The sequence below is a fragment of the Branchiostoma belcheri genome, unplaced genomic scaffold (assembly GCF_001625305.1).
Source record: "Branchiostoma belcheri isolate BF01 breed outbred unplaced genomic scaffold, Haploidv18h27 scaffold7, whole genome shotgun sequence".
NCBI lineage: Eukaryota > Metazoa > Chordata > Leptocardii > Amphioxiformes > Branchiostomatidae > Branchiostoma > Branchiostoma belcheri.
Window position 1 is genome coordinate 3447498 of NW_017804353.1, and position 13742 is coordinate 3461239.

Sequence of the window (13742 nt, forward strand, 5' to 3'; positions counted from 1 at the left end):
CCCCGTTCGTGTCCCTGCTGGCTGACGTGTGGCCGCCCCTCCCCATGCTCACGTTCGGGGTTCTCAGCACTCTGGGCGGCGCCGGAGTCTTCAGTCTGCCGGAGACGTTCGGAATCCCTCTGCCGGATACACTTGAAGACGCCGAGAACATGGGAAGGTACACACTTGAATGATAACACCAATCATCATTGACTGAATAAGAATTTTGTAGTTAACTTTTATGCTTTATTTTTTTTGCCCTCTTTCCCCCTCCTGTTGTACATAATGTGTTATCTCCAAGCAGATCCTAGGGTGGCAAAAGACAGCATCATATCAAATTTTCCAGGCAGTATCCAGGCCGACAGAGAGGGACGTATTGGACTTGCTCTGGCACATGGATACTGCCTGGGCAATTTGATACTGTCTTTTGTCACCCTAGCATCTGTTTGGAGATTAGTACATGTGTATTCTTTTTTTTTCCACAGAAAGCAACAAACAGAGTTTGACACAGCAGAAAAGATCACAGAATCTGAACGCGACCGTGACCTGAGCTACATTGGACCTGTTGTAGTTAGTGGCCACGTGATTTGGAGCAATGACTTTTCCTATATTAGTCAGACAGGAAAATGTACGTGTTGAACATGTTTAGAAATATTTTTCTTTGTGTCAGAATCATAGGCTTCATGTACAAAGCATTATAATCTACTCTATTGGCTAATGTCCAAACAGTAGCAGTGACGGTGATACACATTACATGTTCATAGTGGTGGATATGCTAAGAGGTGATCTTTATAACACAATGACGGTTATTGTTTTTCATAAAAACGCTTGCATCATGATACTCTCTGTTAGGTTCACATCTTTTTTTTTTCGAATAGCATGTCAGTATCCTTCCGGAACAAGACCTTTTCGACTGGACGAAGTATAGGAGCACGGAAGCATCCATGGATGAAAGGATCAACCAGTCAACAGTGACATCTAGCGACATTTAGCGAAATGTCCTGTCTGAAAGAAAGCATGGTTCGCCCGGCCGCCCGTCGGCCGTTGCTCCCAATGATTATGTGGTCTCAGTGAACCCATCATCAGACGTGAATCAGACGTGTTTGCGTGTTCTCGGAGCTGGTGCTTCAGGTCTTTAATTGTCAGAGATATAATCGCTTGCACTTGCACTTTTGTGAGCTAATTCCGTCACTAAGCGATAACGTCTAACCCATCGACATCGATGTGAGCGCATCCTGCCCTGACGTGGAAGCTTGCTTGTCCCGGAGGCGGGAGAATGTTCTTGTCGTGCAGACGCCACTGGTCCAGCGGGCACGGGAAGCCTGTCGGCTGCAAAACGTACAAGCCTCCCGTACAGCACAGATACAGCCTGTCCTCCACAGCCGCCGGTCCCACCGCCACTTCTACCTCCTCTGGAAAGAAATGTTCATCCTCCTCCCACTTGTCCGTTTTGGGGTTGTACATCGCCATGGTTGTCGGCGTCCAAGATGAATTCTTCCAGGACGATAGTACCGTGTAAATCTTGCCACCTACAGCTGCCGCGCCGTGGATTTTCTTTACAGCAGGCATTGGTGCAACGTTGGTCCACGTGTTCGTCAACGTTTGGTAGCAGAACACATCTTTGCCTCTCGGGCTGTCGAAACCACACAGGACGTAAATGTCGAGGTCTATTGTAACAGCGTGGTGACCATTCAGGCCACAGGGAAGCTGTGCCGTCATATGCCAAGTGTTTTTCTCGGGGTCGTACATTTCGACATCAGCCAACGCTTGGCCGCCTGGAGAGGACTTGCCGCCAATAGCGTACACATGTTTGCCACCGCTAGCTAGTGCAAAATCAAACCTGGTAACATGCATTGGCGCCTTTTCCCACCATCTGTTGTGAAGACTGTCATAGACATAAAAGTTCGCAGAGGCCCTGACCTTAACGTTCGTACCCAAATCCTTCACAGTCGAATCCTTCAGAACTCCACCGGCTACATACAGTTTGTTGTCCTGTGACACGATGATGCTGACTTCAGTGGCGAGGTAGGGCGTGGGAAGGCGATACTTGGTCTTAGTATGGGCTTCGTATAATTGCAGACCGTCACAAATGCGACTTTTACACGCAGAGACAATTATGTCGGGCCTCCTCGTACCGAATGGTAATCTTGAGATGAGTCCAAGCGACTGTGGATTCCTCACTGCATTCGTCAGGGCTACCTGCACCTGGGCAGCTGTCTTGTACACTTCTGTAGCAGTTGCAATATCTCTGAGCACCTGGTTCCCTGACACCTTCTGTCGTGAGCACATAAGCTCCAGGGCGTGGTGGTACCTCACAGACTTAATGAGTTCGCCGACACCGTCTCCGTCTGTGCCATTGTGCTTTGCCCATCTCTCCAAGGCATCGAAAATGCCCGCGCCCTCATGTACAACTAAAGATTCGTCTGATACCAGTTCTATTACCTGGGACAGCTCTAGATTAAGGAATTCGCTCCCCTTGCTGACGTCGGAGAAATCGGAAACAAGCGTCCACTGGGCGGCTTGAGCTAACTCCGTGCAGTTGTAGGTGCGCGCGAGGAGGTACAGAGAGATACAGTTTGCCGGGACGACCCGCTTGACGAGCCACTCTTCACATACACGGTGAAGGTCAACAATCTGGAGTAGGTCCGAAGCTTGGACAAGATCTTGTACTGTTTTGTAACTGTCACTTCTGAGTGAAACTTTCCCGGTATAAATGAAGTCTAAAACGTGAGCCATGGTTTCCTTGCTAACACCGTAGATGGGAACTTCTTTCTTCCGGGCTTCTTTGAGCCCTTTGGTGAACATGGCCATAAAGTACGGGCTGGCTGCCGCTAGGACGTTTCGATGGGCAGGGAACGACATACCATCAACATGGAGTATGACGTCAGTCAAGCATCCTGATGATCGCATGTCGTTCAGGTTCCGTACAAGAGCTGGGGTTCGAACGGAGGACAGGTCGATGTCGGCCATGTTGTTGTCTCAGCCGTGGTCTGTGTTTAGTCTCCTTGTAATCGTGAATTAGATACCTACAGAGGAAATAAAACGCAATTATTACCTGAACGAACGATCGCATAATGGCGGACCAGTGTGAAAACTGTTTAGCCATAGCCGATGCTGAAGATAGAATTAACATGGCCAACGTTGATCGACGGAGGTGTATACACAACAACAAACCCCAACACCATCTCGCCGTGTTTTTGCCAACCAAATACCGCGAAGACATATTCCGTTCAAGTACTAGCGGAGCTGATAAAGTTTCCCATAGCTAGCAGTTTATACGGCAATGCACTAGTATGGGTACTCTGTATCATACAGTCTGGAAGAAATAAACCATTATTATGGGTGGGTGGGATTCTCTCCAGCGTTGAATTCAGGAGAACCTGCTACGCTTCAAGCTAAATATTCATTAAGGGAAATTGCACAAAAATATCTCACCTTGCAACCAACCGTGAATAATACCGCTTTCCAGATTACGGAACATCAAATAACACTGATAACGTTATGCCTTACACAAAAGGAGCAAACGGCCATTCCTCAGACCTTACCTGTTGTGGTTCCCAGTGTTTGTTGTGAGGCATAGTGTAAGGCCGCGATGGCGTTACGGCCAGGGAGTGGTAGGCAAAAAGCGGGTGAGGGTTGGTTGATTTGCCTACCAATAATTTTCATATGATTTAAAATAATTTGCATGTGCATCATGTAAACAAAAACAACGATCTCTCTTTCACCGTTCTCAAATAAATGCCTGTACTACAAGCCGCGGCACTGACCAGGACGAAAGCGACCCAAGATTGAAAACGACTGACTTCGCGAATTCGTGATTTCTGCTTGGTTAGTTCTGAGCACTGAGGTGTCCTTGACAAGGACACTGTACAGGGCATTGCACCAAAACAAGGTGTGGAATGTAGTTACACCTGTTTATTGAATTACAATTAATTCCGTTTCAGTTGACGGCTTCTGAATTCCCAAAACGGAATGTCTGTAGTCGCAGTTGCCATGCGCAGGGTAGACCTCAAAACATTGTACAGTAATTCCTTGAAAATCCTTGCTTTTCTTGACAACTTTGGTACAGTTTGGAGACCTTGTGGATGTGAAGGAACAGGGAGGGTCTAAACCTTTCTCAGCTGAGTCAAAATGTGTTCACCGGTTTAGAGTCAAAATTAGGTTGCCGGGTAGATCTGAGTTGTTGTATGGCAAATCCTGAGCGGGTGGAGACCCGATCGCAAGAAACTGCATGAGATAAAAGGTAGGCCGTGCGTATTTTACTGTTGTACGTATGTTAACTGCTGTACATGTGCCACCCCATACGAACACCGGTGCAATTCTAACCTTTAAGTTTAAGCATAAACGGTCACATTGTAATCCGCTCCAGCAATGTGATAGTATGCAAAATCTACATATCTGGGATACTAGCCAGCCCTTCTATGGTATTAACCCTATGTAGACAGGGCTGTGTGTTGCATCCTGGGACCTGTATCTCTAAAACTATGTGGCATCGAAATTCCAGCCGAAGATTGAATTATTTCGACTGACTTTGTTACCTGACATGTACAGTAGTATGACCTGTTTCACATCTAATAGTTGTTTTGTTATAGATAATTATTGTACACCCATGTGATGCCCATATGCTATAGTACAGGTTAACAGATGCAAAGGTATATACATGCTTGTAGTACAGACAGGACTACCGATACTACTCTAACATCATCACCTCCCAAACTACCCTAATACAGAGGTTCGACTTCTTCTTGTTTCTTTGTGATGTTTCAAAAATATTATTTGAGATGGGTTTGTTAATACATGCAGGATGATTAAAGAGTAAAGTGCGCGTGCACTCTTGGTAACCATAGATAACATTAGCCCTGGGCCCAGGCCTCCGCCACTAATTATCAATGTCCTCAAGATTTGCATAAACTGTTTATAAAATTAAAGCTGCCATCTTTATGGGAAAAAACGAACGGCAATCTTAAAAACCATTCAGTGCTTCTCTAGAGACCCAGGGTCACCTTGCGCCAATGACTAGGCCCGGGGTCGCTTCGCCCCAGTGACAGCCCTGAGTAAAATATGTTGTGCGTCTACTACCTGATCGATCACTATTGAGATGTGAAGGACCGGAGTACCTGACAAGGGCAAGAGTTCACAAGCCCTGAAGGTACGATACCCCCAAGTCATCCCTGCCGCAACAAGACCTGATCGGTCATGTCGGAGATACAACATCCTATTGTTTCCTATGGTCTCATATCCTTGCCCTTGATAAAAGTAATTTATTCACGCAACTGGAGTACGAAAGTATTTGGTCTTCTTATCTCCGTACTCTTGAAGGCGTTTTGTTTACCTCTTACTTTTAAGAGGCCTCTCGTTTGCCTAACACATTAAGTATTATGTAAACAGAACGCCTCCAAGAGTACGGGAAATTGGGTGCCGGTATGAGTTTAACCTCCTGTGTATTATGCTAAATTCGGGGAAGGCAAATATAATACCCAGTAGCTCACACACACACACACACACACATACACACACACACACACACACACACACACACACATATATATATATATATATATATATATATATAGTTTTGACATACCCTTCAGAAAGCTAGGTGACACTGACAGTGGCATAACGTAATATGAACCATTCCGCATCTAATACACTGTGCATGTTACAAATGTTGGAAAAACAGACATAAATTTTAGCTCTGAGCTCATCAGGCCTCTGCCACTACTAGTAAGCAACTATGCAAAACATGTTCGAAGCAAAGCACACATTGCACCACACGTTACCATAGTACAAAATTTAAACTTTCTCAGAAACAGCGTGAACTATGTTTCCCAATAGACAGCTGTCTTCAAGATTTGTTTTAAAGTTGTACTTTAAAGCATCCCACCTTTGTGAAAAACTGACGGCAATCTCTGAGACCATGGGCTAGATGCAGGATCGCTTCACATCAAATGGCAGTTACCTTGCGTGTCTACCTGATCACTGTCAGATGTCAAAGACCGGGTGTAACCACCAATACGAAGGCAGGAATGCACAAGCCGTACATGTCGTGAACAATACACACCCAGGTCATCTCAGTCGCATACAGTACCTACTTGTTCATGTCACAGTATTGTGTTATCTCTATCAATGAGAGCACTTTATTGACGTAACGAAAGTACAGGGACTTTGTTTCGGTCGTCTTCAGCTATAGTTAAACCAAAAAAGACAAGAATTCCATCTGTCTGCTTCAATTCACTCATAAGCAATTAGAGGTGTTTACGTGTATTCATAGCCACCTCTATGTCAGAGGTGAAACCTTGACATTTCAACTCATTGTTTTGGCTAGGATAAAACTGAGGTTTGTAACAGACGCGTCACTCACACGCAAGGGCGCACGGGAAGAATGCAGAACTAACGATAGGAAATACATGTATGTTCTAACCAAAGCATACATGTACATGTAGACTTGACAGCATTCAACACATGTTTCCTAAGTTGCAGGAGTGTCGGAAACTTCGTGAATCAAGTTTCCCAACAGACAGATGCCCTCAAGAATTTAAGTTCTACTATGAAAAAATGCCACCTTTCCGAAAAGCTGACGGCAATTTTTGAGACCATACACTAGATGCAGGGTCGCTTCACACCAAATGACAGTTACCTGGCGTCTATCTGATGTCAATGACCGGATGTAACCTCGAATACCTGGAGCTGGCCATGAATGCTCATGCAAACCGTACATGTCGTGAACAATGCACATCCAGGTCATCTCTGTCGCATACAGTACCTGCTTGTCCATGTCGCAATATTGCCATCTCTATCAATGGGAGCACTTAACGAAAGTACATGGACTTTGTTACGGTCTTCTTCAACTATATAGAAACAAAAGAAAATACAGTGATTCCATCTGTCTCCTTCACTCCTAAGCAGGTTGTTGCATTTATCGCCCATGTCAGAGGTGAAAGGTTGACATCGTCTCATTGGTCTGACCCAGGGATGTCGTTGAGGCTCACCAGGACAGACAAGTTTATGATAGACATCATTGAAAGCAGGTGTACCTGCAATTCCAAGGCGGATCAGCACTGACATATTTACTAGTATCTGGACCCGATTTGTGCTTCACAGGTGGGACTATATTTCCATACAAATTCTAGATCTCTTCGGAAGTTTACCCACACTATTAGAAAGCCATTACACATATTTGTTGTACAGTAGAAAGCATGTGCTGCCATGGCTGGCAAGTTTGGAAAGACTTGAACAACTTACTACGCTTACTCGCTTAGTGACCAAGGCTTTCTCTCTCTCTCTCTCTGAGTGTTTCCTCTGGTTTTCAACTACAACGCGATATGCTTGAAAGTTACTTTAAATTTACTTCATGGTGTAGTTTTATATTCACCTGAATCCTGGTCAATCGGTACCCCTGCCCAGGGTTACCGTCCATGTAGTTAAGATAGTATTGGTAGTTCAATATGAGAGGTTGTAGCCATAACGATCCGGGTGTTATTTTCCAATCTACAGCCAGTTTGGCCACGAAGACATTGACCGAACTACTGTTCACAGTTTTACCTGACAATGTGTACGCACAAAATTAAAGACAGGCACAGAAATAGTTGTGCTGTCGATTGAAGAGTTATGATGAAGTGTTGTCGATGGGAGAGCTACGATGAAGTGTTGTCGATGGGAGAGCTACGATGAAATTTAGTTAGAATCCATGATAGTCATGATTCGCTCTCTTGGAGGCGTTGTAATCAAGTTCACTGAAAAGGGTTCATTGAACTCCACCAAAGTCGGCATGCATTGTCTTTCCTGCACAGGGAATACTCTAATCTTGTCAAAGTGTGAAATTTGTTTGATAGTAATAACGTAATGTTCTTGGTGGCAAATGTGCATTTCTATCTCGTCGTAAATTGTCATTGGCCCGCAAAATCAGCCTGTGTTATCGATGTTCCGTTCCACCGTGCCTCGCCTTGTCCGCCGCCTGGTCCCGGATGCAGGTCGCTATCCTGACGTTCTGATGCCAGTACAGCTTCAAGTCATCAATCAGGCAGTCGAAACCAGACTAGACGGCGCCTACCTCTATATGATAACAAACACCTCTAAAATAATGTAATATAATGTGGTTGCGGAAAAAAAAATTATTGTCAAATTTGTAGAAGATTTAAAATCATGTGGTCAGTCTAGAATTGCGAATTATCGATCTGACAACTGGAGAGAAATTATTTGGGGATGACAGAAAAGGGGTCAGACAGAGTTTAGACACAATAGGACATTATATGGTGTCATTGCATCATCTAATGAACAGGGAACAAAGAGGGCAATGTACCTTGTACCTTGGTCCCTTAAACCAGGTCAGGTCGTGAGACTCGATCTGTGTGATGGAGTGTCTAACTGTCTGCCTCTATCCCTCTCGGTCATGTTAGAGTTGTAACTGCCGCAAAGTTTCTTCCTTGTCCACTCATGGATCTTATCAACCCATCTTCCCTTCTTCCTCGCCTTGCTCTCTTTACTCTTCCTGGAAGGGTTATTTTTTGCCAGTCCACCTGACCTCATTATGTCTCCGTACCACTTTAATCTCCATCTCTTCACAAGTGAAGTGTAAATGTTGGAAAAGCATATATAAATAACATAAGCTCTGAGCTCAAGCCTTCGCTACAAGATAACTATGTCAAACTTGTTCTAACCATAGCATACATACATTCAAAAAAACTAATAAGAAAGTTAGTAAAATATGTTCCCAATAGACAGTTTAAGATCTCCATAAGCTAAAAACCTCGGAAAAACGGACGGCAACCGCAAAGAACATTCTGTGCTTCTCTAGACCCAGGGTCACCCCGCCCCAATGATTAGGCCTAAGGTCGCTTCGCCTGAGTGTCTGAGTCAAAACAAAAATCCTGTACGTCTACCTGATCGATCATTCTTGAGATGTAAGGACAGGAGTGTCAGACAAGAGTTCACAAGCCCAGGGGATCGTAATCAATACCCCCAGGTATCATCCCTGCCGCCACAACACCTGATTAATCATGTCGGAGATACAATATCTTATCGACTCAGTTTGTCCCAAATCCTTTCCATGGACACTGACAGTGTCATAACGTAATATGACCCATTTCACATCTAATACATTGTGCATGTTACAAGTGTTGAAAAACCAGAAATAACATTTAGCCCTGAGCTCAAGCTTCCGCCACTATTAGTAATAACGACTGAAAACATGTTCTAACCAAAGCATACGTGTACATCAAAGAATTCAACACACGTTACCATAGTAAAAAAACCTTCTCAGAAACAGCGTGAACCATGTTTCCCAGCAGACAGATGTCTTCAAGATTTGTTTTTAAAGTTGTACTTTAAAGCATCCCACCTTTGTGAAAAACTGACGGCAATCTCTGAGACCATGGGCTAGATGCAGGATCGCTTCACATCAAATGGCAGTTACCTTGCGTGTCTACCTGATCACTGTCAGATGTCAAAGACCGGGTGTAACCTCCAATATGGGGTGCTAGGAGAGAATGCACAAGCCGTACATGTCGTGAACAATACACACCCAGGTCATCTCAGTCGCATACAGTACCTGCTTGTTCATGTCACAGTATTGTGTTATCTCCATCAATGAGAGCACTTTATTGACGTAACGAAAGTACAGGGACTTTGTTACGGTCGTCTTCAGCTATAGTTAAACCAAAAAAGACAAGAATTTCATCTGTCTGGTTCAATTCACTCATAGGCAATTAGAGGTGTTTACGTGTATTCATAGCCACCTCTATGTCAGAGGTGAAACCTTGACATTTCAACTCATTGTTTTGGCTAGGATTAAAACTGAGGTTTGTAACAGACGCGTCACTCCCACGCAAGGGCGCACGGGAAGAATGCAGAACATGCCCCCCCCCCGTACTCACCCTTGGCCGTAACTTTGAAAACTCTCCTTGACCTGACTTTACCTTGACTTGAGTGTTTTAAGTGATTTGGATGTTGAATACAAAATGTACATAAAGACTTGCCACATCCATTCATAGAAACACCTCTGAAGTTCGGATTCTAGTCGACGCGTCGTCGGTATGAACTGGTTGAACCAGTAATTATCCCCAAACTATGAGTTGATATGAGGTGAAGACATATTTTAGACAGTCCATAGTAAACAGACAAGCTAAGACAAAGTTATTTCGAGTGAGTTAACCCCGATGTTTGAGTTGTCTTGTTTACTTGAGTGCCTGACCTTCACCGACGCGACGCAGGTATCATTTCTCTTCACCCCCAGCTGTGTACTTAGTAATAGAACATAGTAACTGTGCCCCTACCACAGGATAGACGCGGTTTGAAGGGCTCTCCTGCCTCCATTCCTACTTGATCATCATGGAGTACGAAGATGTACTGCGGCAGTATCTCGGTGAGTTCGGCAGGTACCAGAAACTGGCAGCTGTGCTCATCATCCTGGTCGGTCCGTCTGTCGGCGCGACCATGTTCGCCCAGGCCTTCTTAGCGGCCACTCCCGAGCACCACTGCCGGCTTTACCACAACGACTCATCGGGCATGTATGACCACCCTTCCGGGAGACTCAACTTCAGCGTTCCCATGGAAAACGTGGACGGTACGTGGAGGTTCAGCTCGTGTTTGATGTACAACGGAACTGGTGGAACAGCAACAGGGGATAAGCAAATAGTAACATCGTGTAACCACGGCTGGGAGTACGACCAGAGCATATATCACAGCACTGTTGTCACAGAGGTAAGTACACTGTTACCCCGTGTATAACTGAGGTGACGAGGTACGTGTTGTAAATGAAAACGCACTAGGCTAGCTTTGTCGCCATTACGCAAATAGATGTGGAACATCTGACATAACCCCTGACTAAATGATGACGAGTTCATGTATTCTGTAGCACAGTACTCCTGACCAAATGCTGGCTAGTTCATATTGAAGGACAATATCCAATCTACACCAAGATTTCTAACATAAGTTGCATCGTAGTGTGAACATGTACTAGTATCCTGCATATTGGTTTGGTACATGTATGTTATATCATGCAGTCATTAACTTTCTTTACAATAAGTCAAACGGTAGAAATGTCAGGACGATATAATGACACAACAAAACAGTTCCGTTCTTACATTCATCGTGAATGCAGGCTCGTGGGGACAAAATGCCCTGTTTTGCGCTAAAATGTTTTTAACAAACAATGATTCAAGGTATGTTTACATTCTTCCCCAAGTACGACCTTGTGTGTGGGCGCCACTGGTTAAAGGAACTGGGACAGTCCATCTTCATGGTGGGGGTGAGCGCTGGGGGACTCATCTCAGGAACGACATCGGACAGGTACAAATGTTTCCTTTCTTTGAAGGATACAAGGCTGGATACGTCTAGGATACAAATACATTCCTGTGTCTTTCCACGATAATCAAGACAGCACTATTCCAAGAAGTGGAAGCTCGCTGCCCGATGTGCCATCAGGCACAGGAAGATATAAGGTCTAAGGTAAGGACTATTCCACCATACACCACACACGTGTCGACTCTGTTCCTCATTGTCCACCGTATACTCTACCTCGTTGAAACATTTTACCTGTACAGCCAATAAAAGTAATCCCAATACATATTTATGTTTTGTCAGATTTGGGCGCCGTCCAACGGTTCTAGCCTGCATCCTGCTGCAGCTGAGTTCTGGACTTGCTGCTGCCTTCACCAAAGATTTCATCGCCTTCGTTGTTCTCCGATTGCTTGCCGGCGGTGCTGCCAACGGTCTCTTCTACGTCGGCTTAACCCTCGGTAGACCAACTTTGATTCTCATCTCACTCCATTCATTAAGGCACAAAAATTAAACACTTGGCATTTGAATATTTTTTACAATCTGCGTTCATTGATGATTGACGTGTTCCCAATTTTTTGTGTCCAGCCATAGAAGTTATCGGCTCGTCCAAGCGCAATGCGGTGGGAATGACGATCTCACTAAGCTGGGCCGTGGGTACAGTTGTTCTCGGAGGCCTTGCGTACTTTCTGCGGGATTGGTGGAGCCTTCAGCTGGCCCTGGCACTTCTATCAGCGCCGCTGCTCTCGTACTGGTGGTACGTTTATCCTCATTGGTTCATTTGGTACCGTTGTTACAATAGCGTATGGTATCATATCAGACTTGGAATCTGGCCTGTAAAGTTGCATAGTATAATGTACAGCATATTTGAATCGCTTAGTAGAAATTCTGTTTTTACAAATCCACGATTCCGTAATCTTCTTATTAATTGTCATTTGTAGGCTTCTCCCTGAGTCCCCGCGATGGCTCCTGAGTAACAACCGGACCGAAGAAGCCAGAATAAGCATTCAGAAGGCTGCCAAGGTCAACAAGGTCACCATTCCAGATGATGTCTACGATAAACTGACAATACCGAAGGACAAGGAGGGGAAAAATCCAAGAAGTACAGTTTGATCGACCTGTTCCGGGGTCCTCGTCTGAGGATGAGTACAATAACGATGTCTTCAGTCTGGTAAGTACATTCTTGTCTACGCTTTTCTTTGATAAAATAGGTACAATGTGTGCTCAAAAGCAAAGACGACACAACAATGATTTTCAATGCTTTATATGAACAATATTTTCTGCCGAGGTTAAACTTTTAATGATGTAATCTCCAAGCAGATTCTGTTGGCCAAGGGGAGTCTAGAATCTGCTTGGAGATTAGTAAAATCTCTCACAGCGCTTTCGACAAGTCACTCTGGTCTTCCTCAGTAGACTGACCCATTGAGACTTGTCGACGTCACGTGGCTTCCCTGAGGCGTGACGTCAACACTTTGGCCAAACGTATCTGGTAAACGAATTCGGTCCAGTGTCGACGTCACTGGTCCTTTTCCCAGGAATGACACACCTAGGAATGGCACACAAAATGATACACAATTCATTTTTTTTACGCCTTGCTTGCTTGTCCGTTTGGTAGGTTTGCCACAGTGGCCGTGTACTATGCCTTGATCATCGGTTCTGCGGACCTGGCTGGTGACCCTTACCTGAACTTCGTCCTGGGCGCACTGTTGGAGATCGGGCTGTCTCTTGTGGGTTTGGTTGCCATGGAGAAGTGGGGAAGGAGGCCTGTGGTTGGTGGATATCTGTTCCTGTCAGGAGCCGCCTGTCTGGCAGTGGCAGCAACTCCAACAGGTGGGCACATAGTCACAGTTGAATGTTCTAGCACACACAAAATCGTACGACCAAGGACATCCATGATACGACGTATATGACAGAACTGACCATCGACAGAAATCGACGACAACCCATTTTGTCCAACATGACACATCCACGACTGCTATTTCCTAATTCTGTCGCCACTTCGCTCTCGCAACCCTGTCGTGTGTGAAAGGAGCCTAGCAGACGCATATATCCTTCTGCTGCTATGTTATTCGGCTCTGAAATGCTTGTACTTGCCGGTGGCTGTCTTTATTTTCCTCCTCTTTGTAAAACACTTGAGACATAGCAAGACAAATCTGCCGACACCTCCTATCCACTTGAACGTTTGCATTTCTCCTTAGTGTATATAAATTGACGAGACATTATGGCATATGTTGCAGCCATGCAGGAAGTTATTCGGTACCTTTCCCTGGTCGGTCGGTGTTCCATCGGAGTCGCCTTCACCACCCTGACGGTGTACACCCCGGAGGTTTTTCCCACCGTCGTCAGGTAGGATCAAGTTGTATTGTGCACGAATCATTTACTCACTCGCTCTCTCATTCGCTCCATCACTACGTTGAGCCCGTAGAATTCAAGGACTCAAAAACAGCGATAACTCGTATACATGTATGACCAGCCTCCCAAGTTTTTGC

At 45.0% G+C, this 13742-nt stretch overlaps 2 protein-coding genes and 1 pseudogene across 3 annotated transcripts in view; 2 read left to right on the top strand and 1 right to left on the bottom strand.

The window, feature by feature from the left end:
* The window catches only part of LOC109484365, a 41553-nt gene that overhangs the window by 26742 nt on the left and 1069 nt on the right, over positions 1-13742 (top strand). The gene's annotated exons all lie outside the window — the stretch shown is intronic.
* Positions 1101-10076, bottom strand: LOC109484519 (kelch-like protein 3). Of its 2 annotated transcripts, none has more exons than XM_019787830.1 (2): positions 9894-10076; positions 1101-3005 (listed from the first exon to the last, which is right to left on the bottom strand). In XM_019787830.1, the coding sequence occupies exon 2, from the start codon at positions 2947-2949 to the stop codon at positions 1171-1173; it is 1779 nt and encodes a 592-aa protein (XP_019643389.1). In that variant the 5' UTR covers positions 2950-3005; positions 9894-10076; the 3' UTR covers positions 1101-1170. The 2 variants fall into 2 exon arrangements, with proteins under 2 accessions (XP_019643389.1, XP_019643388.1); XM_019787829.1 differs by having other exon boundaries at positions 9852-10076.
* Positions 10183-13603, top strand: LOC109484539 (annotated as a pseudogene).